The 13107-nt window shown below is 43.8% G+C and overlaps 1 protein-coding gene across 1 annotated transcript in view; it reads right to left on the reverse strand.

Annotated features, from left to right (window-relative positions):
- EDC3 (enhancer of mRNA decapping 3) overlaps window positions 1-13107 on the reverse strand; it is a 29809-nt gene that overhangs the window by 5245 nt on the left and 11457 nt on the right. The window contains exons 4-5 of the mRNA XM_075099871.1: window positions 10301-10636; window positions 1465-1618 (exon numbers count right to left, since the gene is read on the reverse strand). Of these exons, the coding sequence (XP_074955972.1) occupies window positions 1465-1618; window positions 10301-10636 (490 nt within the window). The remainder of the gene's footprint in view (window positions 1-1464; window positions 1619-10300; window positions 10637-13107) is intronic.

Consider the following 13107-nt stretch of genomic DNA (forward strand, 5'->3'; position numbering starts at 1 on the left):
CTTCCGTTGCCTCCAAGAAGGAACCCACATCCTTTTGTAGTGCTGACACTAGAGAGCTGCTCTGCTTGCAGGTTCCCTTCAAGACTTCCTTGCACCCACAGCAGAGACCACAAGGTCCCAGTCTATCCTGGTTCATCATGCAGTCAATTTGTATTTTCAAAGCAGGGGGCATTTTCACTGTTCATGTAGCAAGCCTGAATCCAGTACTGTTTCACTTTTAGGAGGTTTTTTTTTTCCCCTCTGCCCCTCTGATTTTAGAAGAATGCTAACTATACATTCTTAAAAATATGGAGTAATTTACTCCATCAGCAGAGCCACAGTTAAAAAAAAAAATTCTACCTCCCAAGCCTCATCAACTGCAAAATAAAGTTCATTTATTTAAAAGGCCTGCAAGCCATCAAGGGTGGCTTACAGCACGATTTTCAGCTGACAGGGTCAGCACTGCCTGGTATGTAATCACTTACTGCTCTCAATCAAATAATCAGGTCCTGGTGAAGTACTACCAAATAAACAGAGGGAGACTTAAGGCTTACCTTCCATTTCAAGAGCAAATAATTTGGAGCATCTATCAACAACAGAAAAATACATGTGCGATTGTCTGTAAGTGCAGGCACAGAGTGGAGCTTTTCAAAAGAGGCAGCACAAGTATGCACACAAAAAGCAGTAAGTGCACTCCAAACCTGCTATTGAATTGGGCCCTCCAAAAGACCAGGATATTCTCAGTTTAGGTGTAGATGCCTGAAAGCTAATTTAGCATTGTGAAAAGCTGAGCAGAACTTTCGTTTTCATGAGCCAACTTTTGCTTTTATTGATATCATTAAACTGTAACATGTAAAAACAACAAAAGAAAGGTTTACTTATTTGTGAAAGACTAGCTCGCCAGAAATTCTGCAATGGTTTAATCTGACTTGGGTTATACCTGTGCAAAGCTCAATTCCCTAAAAAAATTCCCAGTAAGTAAAGAAAAAAAAAATCTCAGCTCTGCCTATTTTGTCTTTGACTGAAGAGACACTTCTGCTTCTGGGACACAGGAGCCAGAAAAAAGCCCTTAGCAAGTCATTTATGTTCAGCCAGCCCTTTTCTAGAGAGGCTGGGGCGGGGGGGCAGGAAGGAAAAAAGAGCATGAACACAGAAACCTACTGTAAGGCTTCCTCCTGCTTCAGGAACCTGAGCCTCACACTTGTTTTCATTATTATTTGGGAACAGGCTGATACATGAGCTACAACGCAGGTCTGCATGGCATCAGGTGAGCTTCTTCCTTTAGAGGGAAGGAAGGCAGAGAAGTGACAGCTGCCTCCAGCTGCAGGACCACCGAAGGACTAGCGCAAGCAGCAGCAGGCATCCATGTTACCTCAAAAGTAACCTCTCAGCCCCTTTTAGCTCAACCCCACTTAGTGGAACAAGATAAGTGAGCTCTTCTTAGAGGGGGCAAACCCACGGCAGCATGAAAGGGAACAGCTTTACCTGTTGGGTCCCCCAAGGAGGCTCAGGGCCATCTGACTCGCGCACACTCCCGTCATCTCCAGCCTCCGCTCCAGAGTCAGCCCATGCTTCTCAGCAACCGAGAGCAGCTTTTTGTGAAGCTCATAAGACACGCTTGGAACCACCAGCCCGGAGTCTAGGTTTCAAAGAGAGGAGGGGGAAAACAATAGAAACAGGTATAATCAGAAACTTTTTCACAATGCTGCAGTCTGGTAAGGTTTTATAGGACAGCACCTAGACATGATGACAGTGAAAAGTCTTATTAGCTATTACCAAGAGTCTGCTTAACCCAATAACCCAGGTTCCTTCCAAGACCATCAAATGAATCCAAACTAGTGCATCAGAGTTAGCTTACTCTGTCTGATTGAAGCACTAACAGCTAAACGCAACTGCTGGGCTTAAAATAATACACGTTTCCAGGAAAATTCAGCAGGCAGCTGGCAATTTTAGAAACATGTGGACTGAGAAGGCCTTTGTGACTTACAGACCGAATATTAAGTTCTTTCTTCATGGTCTCCAGGCCACCAGTGCTTTACCCCACACCCATGCCCAAACACATAAGTGTTCCTAATTACTGTGAAAGTCAGAAGAGAAGCTGTGAAACAGATTTCCCACCAAAAAAGCTTGGATACATTATGCTTCCTGACATCAGCAGTGACCAGCCCCAACCTTCCAGCCTGTAACAACCCACAGATCACAGCAAAACAAGACTTCCCACATTTACTAGGTAGGTGTCCCCACCACCTGAGCTGCGTCATGCCAGAAGGGCTGGCTTCGGACACAAAAGCTGAATCACAATATACTGAGGCAGCAGGGGAACGATGCAGTTGAAAGAAGGAAGTCTGCAGAAAAATACTTCTTGGATGTTTTTGACAGCCTGGCCTGCAAGCCAGGACATGCTCCAGCATGCGGATCAAGGGAAAACATTTAAGAAAGGTTTTGTTAAGCACTGAGAACAGCGCCTGTGGTAGGAAGCAATACAATCCTTCCTGCTCCCTTCTACAGCAAACTTGCCTGGCATCAGCAGGTAAGAGAAATGGAAACCTGAACAACTGTTCTAGCCAACTCTTTACACTTTCCTTCTCCAAGGTGGCCAAGCTGGCACTGAATTAACAGAAATAAACCCTTCAGTGACATCTGTAAACTCTCCTGGAAATAAATGCAGAGGATTCCTTGCCACCAAAAGGCAGCTCGCTCTGAGGGGGGCCACAGCGATTTTTTGGTGGCATGTTAAACAGTGGAGGACAAGGAAACTGAAAATTACTTATGATACATGGAGAGAGAAGTGTTTGAGCACCTATACAGAATCAGGAACACATGCTGTTATTCCCTTGAAACACCCTCCTGCAAGGCCTGGATGTCCGTAACTGTTTCGCAGCTAAGGAGCGGCACAGCTTAATTCCCTCCCTGTACAGAGCAGCCACATAGCTGGAGCACAGCTGCCAGCAAGAAAACCTATCGGCTCCTTCTGTTCACATCATTCACAAGCACTGCTCAAAGCTAAACAAGCAATCCCAGCAGAGTCCAGCTGAGCAAGGGCTCTGTGAAGTTCCTACTTGGGGACAGGCAGACGAGGTGCACCGGAGTCAGGCATGATGGGTCAGAAAGGTCCAGGGCTCAGACTGACACCTGCTACAGCTCAGGCACCATGCCAAACATCAGGCCAAAGTGTGAACTCAGTCCTTCCCTCAGCATGCTCTGCTTCTGCAGTGTTCAACAGCTGGTAGCCCTGCCTCACCCTCGCATTCCCATCAGCCACTCTGCCACTGAATGTGGCGTGACTCCACGCCGGGCGCTCATCACAGCCCAGCACTGAGGAGCACAGCAGGGCTCAGACAGCCTGAGCTGATGGGAAAGAGTCGTGGGAACATGACATGGCCCAGTGAAAATGCTCTGCAGCGATACAAGCCTAAAGGGGAACAGCCACAGCATACACATCCGCTCAGAGAGGAAATCTAACAGTTACTTTGTGGGCTCGGGTTCTTCCGCAGGCAAAAAACCGAACAAGAACCAGTCGTAACAAGCAAGTGCCATATTCAAATGAGAAAAGCGGTGTGCATTTTAATAGTGAGGAATTACTTGTACTGCCATTTTCCCCCAGGGTGCCCCAGTCGCAAACCACAAAGTCAAGCTATGGCAGAAATGGCAGGTTTTGTATATCTTGAGGTTTTCAGAGTCAAATCGGAGGAACTCCTGCAAGGTAACAGTAAAATGTTGTGGAGTAGATCCTGCTGAATCCTTCTAACCTTCATTTCTGAACTCACTGGCTAGTGCTCTGGAGACACAGAGGGACCAAACCTGTTCAGACACTTGACCTTGCATGCTAACTGCTGACTAAGCTACCTCTGCTAATAGTCTTTCATTACATGCAGCATACATGCCAGGGTGCACATTATCAAAGTCATTTCAGACTCCTGATAGCAACCGCTGAACATTTGGAGTCATAAACCACTAATAATCTGTCACACTAGTCACGCACCTGCCCTTTGTTCACACACCCTCTTCACCTCCAGAGTCACGCAAGGCTCGGCTCTGCCTCCTTCCCATTCATATTTTTGCTATTTGTTTTTTGAGCTTGAGGGAAGACTTGGAATGAGTGACCTGTGGTCAGGATCTCTCCAAACAGTTTGATGGGACACGTCCTCCACTAGCCTGAAACAGTCAGCTCCCAAACTGTAGTTTTGCTCCTTCTGAACTGTGAGACTGCAAATTCCCTACTTAAATTTTGCACAAACTCTCCAAACTAGAGGGGTGAAACAACCAACCTATACTCTGTATCTACCCAATTTGGCATGACTGTTTCTGATGTCTCCTCTGTAACCATTTACATCGTCCCCTCACTCACTTCCCCCAGACCCCGAGCTTTAGCAAACCTGCATTCACCATCTGCTAGATGCAACTCAGTGCCTGGTGGGTTAATGCAAAGGGGGTTACCAGGAAGCAGCAAGATGAACTTGCGTTTAGCATGCCAGCGCTACAGTTTGTCCTAATTGCTCCCTCTCAAGAGTAGGCTTAAATGCCAAGAGAACTTCCCTTCTTCGCACTCACGCAAGGTCCAACCAGTCAGACTGGCTTATCAAAACCAGGCCGAGGGAGTTAAATAAACTCTGGCAGAAAGCAGTCAAGGAGGTGACGTGTAAACCCACAAACAATAACACTACTGCAACAAAACTGAACTCCTGCCAACTTTAATTATGTTTGGGTTGGACAGAGCATCTTTATTGTTTAGTAATGAAGGTAATAAATTAGCTCAGGCCTTTTAATATTAAATAAATGTATTTTACCGCTGCCTGGAAAAAAAAAAGGTGCTATAGACTGAACAGTTTTGTGACACGCAGAGTACTGTTGAAGCCTGACTAAACATGAAGCATTCGATTTATGAGGCCCACTCAGTCCCAGGCACTATGACTGCGAACAAGTTATCTTGCCAAGCTTCACTGCAATGTTACATGCATACTGGTTGCATTAAGACACCCTATGCCAGCAGAAGGACTGAGCTAAATCTCCAAAGGTTGACAAAATAATAGTTTTTTTTCCCCCCACACGAGCCCAGAGGAACATTGCTGTCCTAAGTCCAAACACCTCCCATGCTTTCAGTTGCAGGAAAAAAAAAAGAGGGTTGCTGAGAGTAGCTCAGTGTGTGAACCTCAGTCTTTCCTCTTGACTATTTTAGCAGCTCTCTAGCTGCTAAAATAAGTACAGGTAAGCTGCAGGAATGGGTGAGATGGAACTAGACTTAGGCTCTCCTGAAAGCTGTACCTAAAGCTATCAACTCTTCAGCAATAAGTAACTCCGGGTTCCAGAGCTGCACAGCTCATGGTCTAAGATGCAGTTATGTGAAGCGGGTATAACTCTTGCCTGGTTTAGGCAGATGGGATGTTACTTGCTGCCTTTTGCTGGTTGTGAAGCTGAAGGCACCTGCCTGCAGGCTCAGCAAAACAGAGTTATTTGCCCCACAAACACGAATGATTTTCTCCACAACCTCAAGGGCTAGATTTTTTGTTTTAATCATCATTATTTTTAATTAAGACAAATTCTGTGGGAGTTCTGGCTGACATCCCAGTGTTAGCCTCTCCCAGTGCCCAATTCACTCTGGATGAGCAAAAAACTCTCTGAGGGACAAAGACTTTGCCCCATGACCACGTTGTTTTCTCCTGCAGTTGGATAGGGTGAACTTAATTTGCACTCAACTCAAAGACCCCAGAAACAGTTCACACATCCAATATACACGGTCGCTGTATGGCAGTCATCCATAGACTGAAGAGCTAAAAGCTAGAGAGTAGAAAAGTCAGTCAAGGACACAGCGCACACAAAAAAAAGCCATACCATCTGCATCATCCTCGCACAACCACCTCAGCCTTAGTTTTGTAGTCCGACCCTGGCACAGAAGCTCTGCCTGCTGCATTGCTTTACTCCTAAGCACGCACTTTCTTTCACTATCTCCTTACTGTGGGGAAAAAAAAAGTTTCTTGAAGGACAGGTTTGAAGTCTGGTTAGGGGAAGAACAGAGAAATAAGTATTGACACTTAGTCCATTTTTCTGAGCATAGTCCTGCTTTCACTTGACAAGCGGATACCTCAAATTTCTATAGCAGCTGAGTTTGAAAAATCCCACTTATTTTCCAGAGGAGACACTGGGACAGGAACAGCATATTTTCTACACTAAGAGTATTAACATGAAGAGAACTTTCTTTGGACAAAGCCTTACTAGTACATCAGGGAAAGAAATACACACCATACCTATGTGGCATACAGGTCTCCTCTCTACTCATCTCAGTGTGCTCATAAAGACACTTTCTCACCAGAAACAAAGTTAAGAGGGAAGGACAAATGAACTGCAAAATAAGAACTATTTGGAGAGTCTGGTATGCTTGAGATTATATAATGTAAAGTCAGTGATTATGAACTGAGATACTCCATCCTACTGCAAACACCTCTGAGCTCCAGCATACCTGCAGAACATCAGCTTTGCAGCTACTGCTCAAAGAGCTGATCCCAAACCACCATGCTGTTCAAATACAGACTGTTTCAATGCTGACAGCCAGCAGAAGGAACAAAAAGATGCTGATAGCCAACAGAAGGAACAGAGACAGACCTACGCCAACACACATCTCAGTTCTCTAGCTGGACAGCTCTGGAAGTAGAAAAAGACAGCTCACACCTCGTAAAAAGGATCAGCCTTTCCAGGGAGGCAGATTTCTGTTAAACAGCTGTACTTTCCCTTTCAAGCATCATGTAACTGACTAGAGAGACATATCAACAGCAGCCAGCCCAAGAGAGTGAAGACTAATTACATATTTGGGAGAGATTCATACGCGGAACCCCAGGGATGGACTCAGCTCAGTCATAATCAAAGAACTAGTAGATTCTATTAATATTAAAAACCTATTCAGGTTTTTATTTTTATTTGGAACAGATCCTCATCTTCATTCCCTGCTTACTTCTAAAACACATGCTACTATACCTACATGACAGTCTGGCTCCATAAAATTAGCTCTCAGAGGCGCATCCTGGTGGACTGACGTATTTATCAAGCTTTGCTTACATCCTACACAGATTGACTTAATTTTAGTCAGTAATAAAAACACAGACTGGATGGCCTGCAGATGGGTCTTTTTGAGAACTGGCATCAGCAGTTCACCAGTTTCACCGCTGCACAATCCTGGTTATTTCCTAGCTCCATGGAAACAGGGCATAAAAGAGCCTGCAAGGATTCACTGGCTTCTTCCTCTCCCACAGTAACAAGAGCTGGATATTAGCTCACTGTCAATCAACAGCATCCCTTTGTTTGTGCTATTACAGCAGACAGAATAATTATTCTATCAGCCAGAACTCTTAAGACTATCATCTTCAAGATTAGCCTAGGGGAAAAAATTATAGGACAAAGCAGTACTTCATAACTAGGAAGGCTTTTTGCAAGTAAAGCTTCCCGTAGGAGTCCAGAGACAGCCCTGTAGGGAGAATTCAGAAGCAGAAAGATAATTCCTGCCACAGATATACCCAAAACCATGGCTTTTGGGGCTACTGGCACTCTCATTTAATTTCAGCAGCTGCTGCTCTTTGAGCCGCTAAGAGAGGCAGACTGCCTACAGCTTAGCACCCTCCTTCCAGTTGCTAAACAAAAGAAATTAGCATTTTTTCTAGTGACAGTCCATCATTACTCCAAGCACACTGAATATCTTTCTGTGCCTTGGAGGGTTGACTTGCTACAAGAGGCACCAGACAATGCCAGAAACAGTAGGCAAGTTACAACTGTTTACAAGAGCTTTTGCTAGATGGCCATTAGCATTTCCTAAGCAAAAGTAAACTTCCTCAGCAGAAACAAAGGCAGTCTCTCTCTGTGGGAAAAACATCTAGAGAGACACAGCACTGGGCCACTTTTATCATCATTCACAAGCCTCTGAATGTGCCCTGCTCAGCACAGGCGACAGGGAACTGTAGCTGTCAATACCCTGCCCATTGTGTGACATGACAGCTTTTCTTTCAAACAAATCCAGAATTCCATATGGGAGACTAATCACCCAACAGTAGCTAATGAGGCTAGCAAGACCCTGCAACTCCAGAGGGGAGTCGTTTGCCACCCTCCCTGCGCAGGCTTCCCAAGAACAAAACAAGGAAAGAGCTGCCCTTTTACTGGGCTGCTCCCTTCAGCACACTGCAAGCAGGGAACCAAGAGGTTCCAGAGTAAAGGATGATGGAGTTCAGCAAACCGTCATTTCATTTTCATCCCCTGAATTTACTTATTGATGATTGCTGCTTATTGCACATCAGAGTTTTCCTCCCCAGAACTGTACTGCTAGAATACCATATTAGCATACTTCTCAAATTGGCAGCTAATAGTAGGTTAGCTTTTGTTTCAGACTAGACATACATAGAAGCCCTGTCTCCTCTCAAACAAGCCAGCTGGAAGATGAATTGACAAGTAGCAAATTTTAACAAAAACAAATAGTAAATCACACACAGAAATGAAGGGCTTATCCACGCTGCACACAGGCAGTTGGCGGAGCTTCTTCCCAAAGGACGCTGTAAGAGATATTGAAAGCTCACGTAGATTTAAAAAGCAATAGGTTAAATTAAACAGAAGAAAAAATCCCACCTCATCAAAAGCTATTAATACTGAACTATCACTTCTGCTTCAGGAAATCTTAAAATTTTGAAAGACAAAGCACTCAGGGGAAAGACTGCATTTTTACTCTGTTCTTTCACTTTTCCTTAAGTCTCCCTGGAAACAAAATACTGAGCTGGACAAGTTCTGATATGACCCAGTATGTTTCCATCTCATTCAAGAGCAGAGCAGAACAATAGGAAGATGGATGACAAATGGAGAACTATAATATAGCAGAACCATTAAAAAAAGTCTTTTTTTTTTTAATTGAAAAGCAGCAAATCGTTGCAAACGAAACAGCTTCTTTCTGTGAAGTGTTTCACACCCCAGATGGAGTTTCTGGGCAGAAAATGACAGATCAAGGACCTGATCACACTTCTGCTTGGCAGCCAGACCACCAGGATATTAGCTATTTAGCACCTCTCTACAAAAAGATCTGAAGTTTGAGTTTGTTCTGATGTGGAAAAGAAGTGTTCCTGGAATGCTGAAGTTTCTACATTTTGCAAGTGCTAGAAAGCACACAAATCAAACCACAAGTAGGCTACAGTTACAGGGAATTTGCACCTAAGTGTAGCATTAAGTACATATGCTACACAGCACACAGAACTGGCTCCTGGTGAAAGCACCATTCCCTGGTGCTTGGCAAATAAAACCCAACCAAAACAAAAAAAAACCCAAAACACACCGACCAACAACAAAAAACCCACAAGTCTACTGAACATGAAATGAAACCAATTTTACCCTTCCCCAGGGACGCAGATTAGGAGTTGAATAATCATTCCCTGCATTTTGATTTCAAGAGCACTGCCTCCCTGCGTCCAGGCAGCAGACTGATCCACCCCGTTACCTTCATCTCCAACCAAGAGGCTGCTTAGCAGCAGCAAGGACCAGAAATCAGACTTGCTGGAGAACATCTGCACAGCAGCTGGCACCAGCACGCTGAGCTAGTGTGCCCTCGTGATACACCTGACAAATACTTCAGCTCAAACATCTGCCTAAAATTTTTCCTTTCCTTTTATAATTTAGACTAAGGTAAAGCAAAGGAGAGGAAGACATTCTTTACAGACATGTGAATGTGTTTGTCCAGCTTTCTGGGGCTTGATCTTTCACACAGCAGCAGTGGACAGTAAGCGGGGGACAACCCCACATAAAGAGCCTTGTGTACAATGAACATTTGGAATTGTGGATGGGAAGAGCCAGAACTGTTGCTTTTTACACCGACACATTTAAGGTTCTGCAAAACCATGCGAAAATATGTAACTACCACCAAAGGTATATCAGAAACACATGAAATCTCCTGCCTTTTACCAACAGAGCACAAATTATGACATCCTACCATGTACCGGAATCCTGAAACCATCCCTCCCTCTCAAGAGCTAGCAATCAAGTCCATGCAGGTTCATCACGCTACTGAAATCACAGCAAGGATTCAAATGGCTCCTATTCAGTTTCCACTCCTGTTATCCAATGACGAGTTTTGTTCCCTGCTACAAAAACACTTACCTCTGTGCCCTATCTGAATATTTTTTATCTTGGAAATACTGCAAATAAAGGTTGTATGTAGATATAAGGCACAGATCCAACCTTATCTAAACGACTGCCCTTGCTTGTACCACACTAGGCTGAAAGACACCCCATGGGGAAAACAATCCACCACAAGAGGCCCGGAAAAGTGGCAGAGTTTGCATCCTTATCAGCAAGGGATGTGGCATACCCGTGCAGAATTCTTTGTTAGCGTTCTGGGGTACAACAATCCTTCTGTAGACTATGGGCTCCGATTCCAAGATGTTCTCGTCATGCCGATAGCGAGCTGGTTTCTCATTTGGGGTCCCCCGGGAACGAGTGCCACTCCTCCTCTCATAAGTTTCAATCTCTTCAAACACGGCTGCCTTGTCAAAAAGGGCCAGGTTCCCTTCAAAATCAAAATCTGTGTCTAGGATTTCATCAATGTCATCCCCAAAGCACTCATCGTCTTTGCTCTTCATCTGCCCATTCTTCAGGCCGCTCTTCTTTGGAGTCACTTGGTTTGGATGACGGCTACTGGATGACCCTGAATGAAAACAAAAGCAAGTTGAAAGTATGTCATAAATGGAAAAAGCCATGTTTGCTCATATACTTTCTCAGCAAATTTTCTAAGATGTAGGGAGTGTATGCTTGCAGTCCACTGGCTCAAGGGATACTTGCTTCCCAAAGAAGCTGTAGGCCTCATCTTTGGCATTTGCTAAGATAAGCTAATAGAAAATAAAACAAGAGCATCAGGAGAGAGACTTTCATGGACTTTCCACTGGCAAAGTTAGAAAAACAAGCTTGACCACAGTAGCAAAATAAGCGTTTCTCCACATTTTGTTAATTCAAGATAGTGTCACATTAGTGGTAAGGTAATAAGCTAGCCGTGATGTAGGACAGTTTTCCCCTTACACTGAGCTCACGCAGGCATATGGCCCAAATCCTTCTTTGGAATTTCCCTAAATTTCAGAGACTAATGTAGGCATTTTCTCTCACTAATAGGCTGGCCACCTATTAATAATCTTTAAGGGTGAACTTAAAACCCTAAACATAAAGCATTTCTTTTTCCTCGCACATGCTGTCAATAGGTACACATTTCTGTACCGATATGAAGTCCTTTTCCTTACTCCTATTGCATTATTCTACTTATTCATTGTCTTACATGTTTAAATACGCTTCTTGTCAATCATAAGTAGTTGTGAAAGCCTGATTTCTCTGGAGTGAGAGTGATGAAATTCCCCTCATTCCCAGCTTATGGCCAGAGATCAAGGACTGATACAAAACCATATGCAATTAGTAGGTCAACATATCCCCCTATCTTATTTCTTACACTGTTATTCAGGTCACCCATACAAACTCAGATCTGGACAACATTAATCTGTTTGTTACACCCATTGTTAAATTTCCAATTGCTAGAAAATATTTCAGGCCAATTCCAGCAATTACAGGCTTCACCTACAGTGGCCAACAGATGGAGTAAGAGTTAGTGCACCAAAACTGCTTGCTCTGCTAAAATATTTCTCATAGTTTACGATAATCACCTTTGCAAGTAATTTATACAAATGCGTTTATTGACAGAATCCATTTGATTACACAGAAACAAATTACCATGATAATGTGTTCTCTATATAGACCTCCTCCATAAATGAAAAAGCAGCTTTTTTTTTGTTTTTACACATTACTGACAATCAGTGAGAGAAGACAGGAAGAATTTCAAGTCATCTAAGGATACTTCAAAAACATCCCAAAAAGATTTCTAATGGGCACAACCTTCGTGGCCTCCCGTAAAGTTACTCATCACCTTTGTAAGTGCAGACAAGTCTAGCTTGGTCTTGGCAAATTCCTCCTTCTCCCTGCCTGGAAAGGCTTATCTGTAACCTCAGGTCAGACTGGTGGAGCAGCTGCGAGCTCGCTTAGCAAACCTGAGCTCCGATTTCCCACATGCCAAAGTGGGAAATCCTCCAGTCCATTGACAGGAACAGCAGCTCCCCTAGAAAGCAAAGGACCCTCCTCCTGACAGCTGTTTCTACAGGAACGTTCATTTGTTTCAGGATCAGGACAAGAACTGGCACATTCAAGACCAACATGCCAATTTCTACCAAGTTAGCAAACAGAACTCATCTCCCTACAGCAAAGTTACTCAGTAGCTCAATTACACAACTTAAATTGCAACCGTTAACTCCAGAACACCGTTATGATTACCTGAAGCCTTTAAAGAAAACACTACAAGAACAGACTGGAGCAGAAAGCACTTTCCTGGAAGATACAGGCAGACTGGCTTGGAGTTCTCAGAGCTTATCAAAGACTTTGTAAGCTCTGGCAAATTTGTTTTACAGCATGATATTGAGTTAATCTAACAGTGTCTAGCTTATGCCATGCTGAAAGATGACTTTAAGGATATGCCCTTGGTTTTATTCTCAATTAGGAATGCACTGACTCAGCAAGCATTTTCCCCCGTTTATTTTTATCCCATATCAGACAGCGTATCACTTTTTTTTCCTACAGAACTGTTTAAGTGAAAGCTTTCCCAGCCCCCACAGCAAGAAAGCTCTCCAAAATGCTCAGCAGCTCCTTCTCTGGTGTCTTAAGTGCTTGAGCTAAAAAAATCAGACCTGAACACCCTAAATCACTTCCTTCCAAAACTGCTGCAGTTCCAGTCTCCAATTATGCCATATTTCATAAGTCCAGCAACAGCAAAAAAGTGCACAAGTCAGAGTCCAGTCTTTCCCACCTTGAAAAGCAGGAGGTAAGACCCCAAATCTCCATGGCTTTGTGCAACCACTGAGTAAACCCCCCCACAACAACCATTTTCCTAACATGAGTAATTTGTTGTTCTGGTTGTTATTTTGTTTTAAACATGAGCTTAAGTGCTCTAGGTATATCAGTTTAAAAACAGTTTTGCCCAAGCATCCCTAGAAAGCACTGAAAAGACTAAAAGAATCAACTTTCCCCAGCTTTATCACCTGGCCTAATGAAAGGTGTTGGTCTTTCCCTTTCTTCTCCAACACCATTGTA

This window comes from Phalacrocorax aristotelis, chromosome 7 (genome assembly GCF_949628215.1).
Source record: "Phalacrocorax aristotelis chromosome 7, bGulAri2.1, whole genome shotgun sequence".
Classification (NCBI taxonomy): domain Eukaryota; kingdom Metazoa; phylum Chordata; class Aves; order Suliformes; family Phalacrocoracidae; genus Phalacrocorax; species Phalacrocorax aristotelis.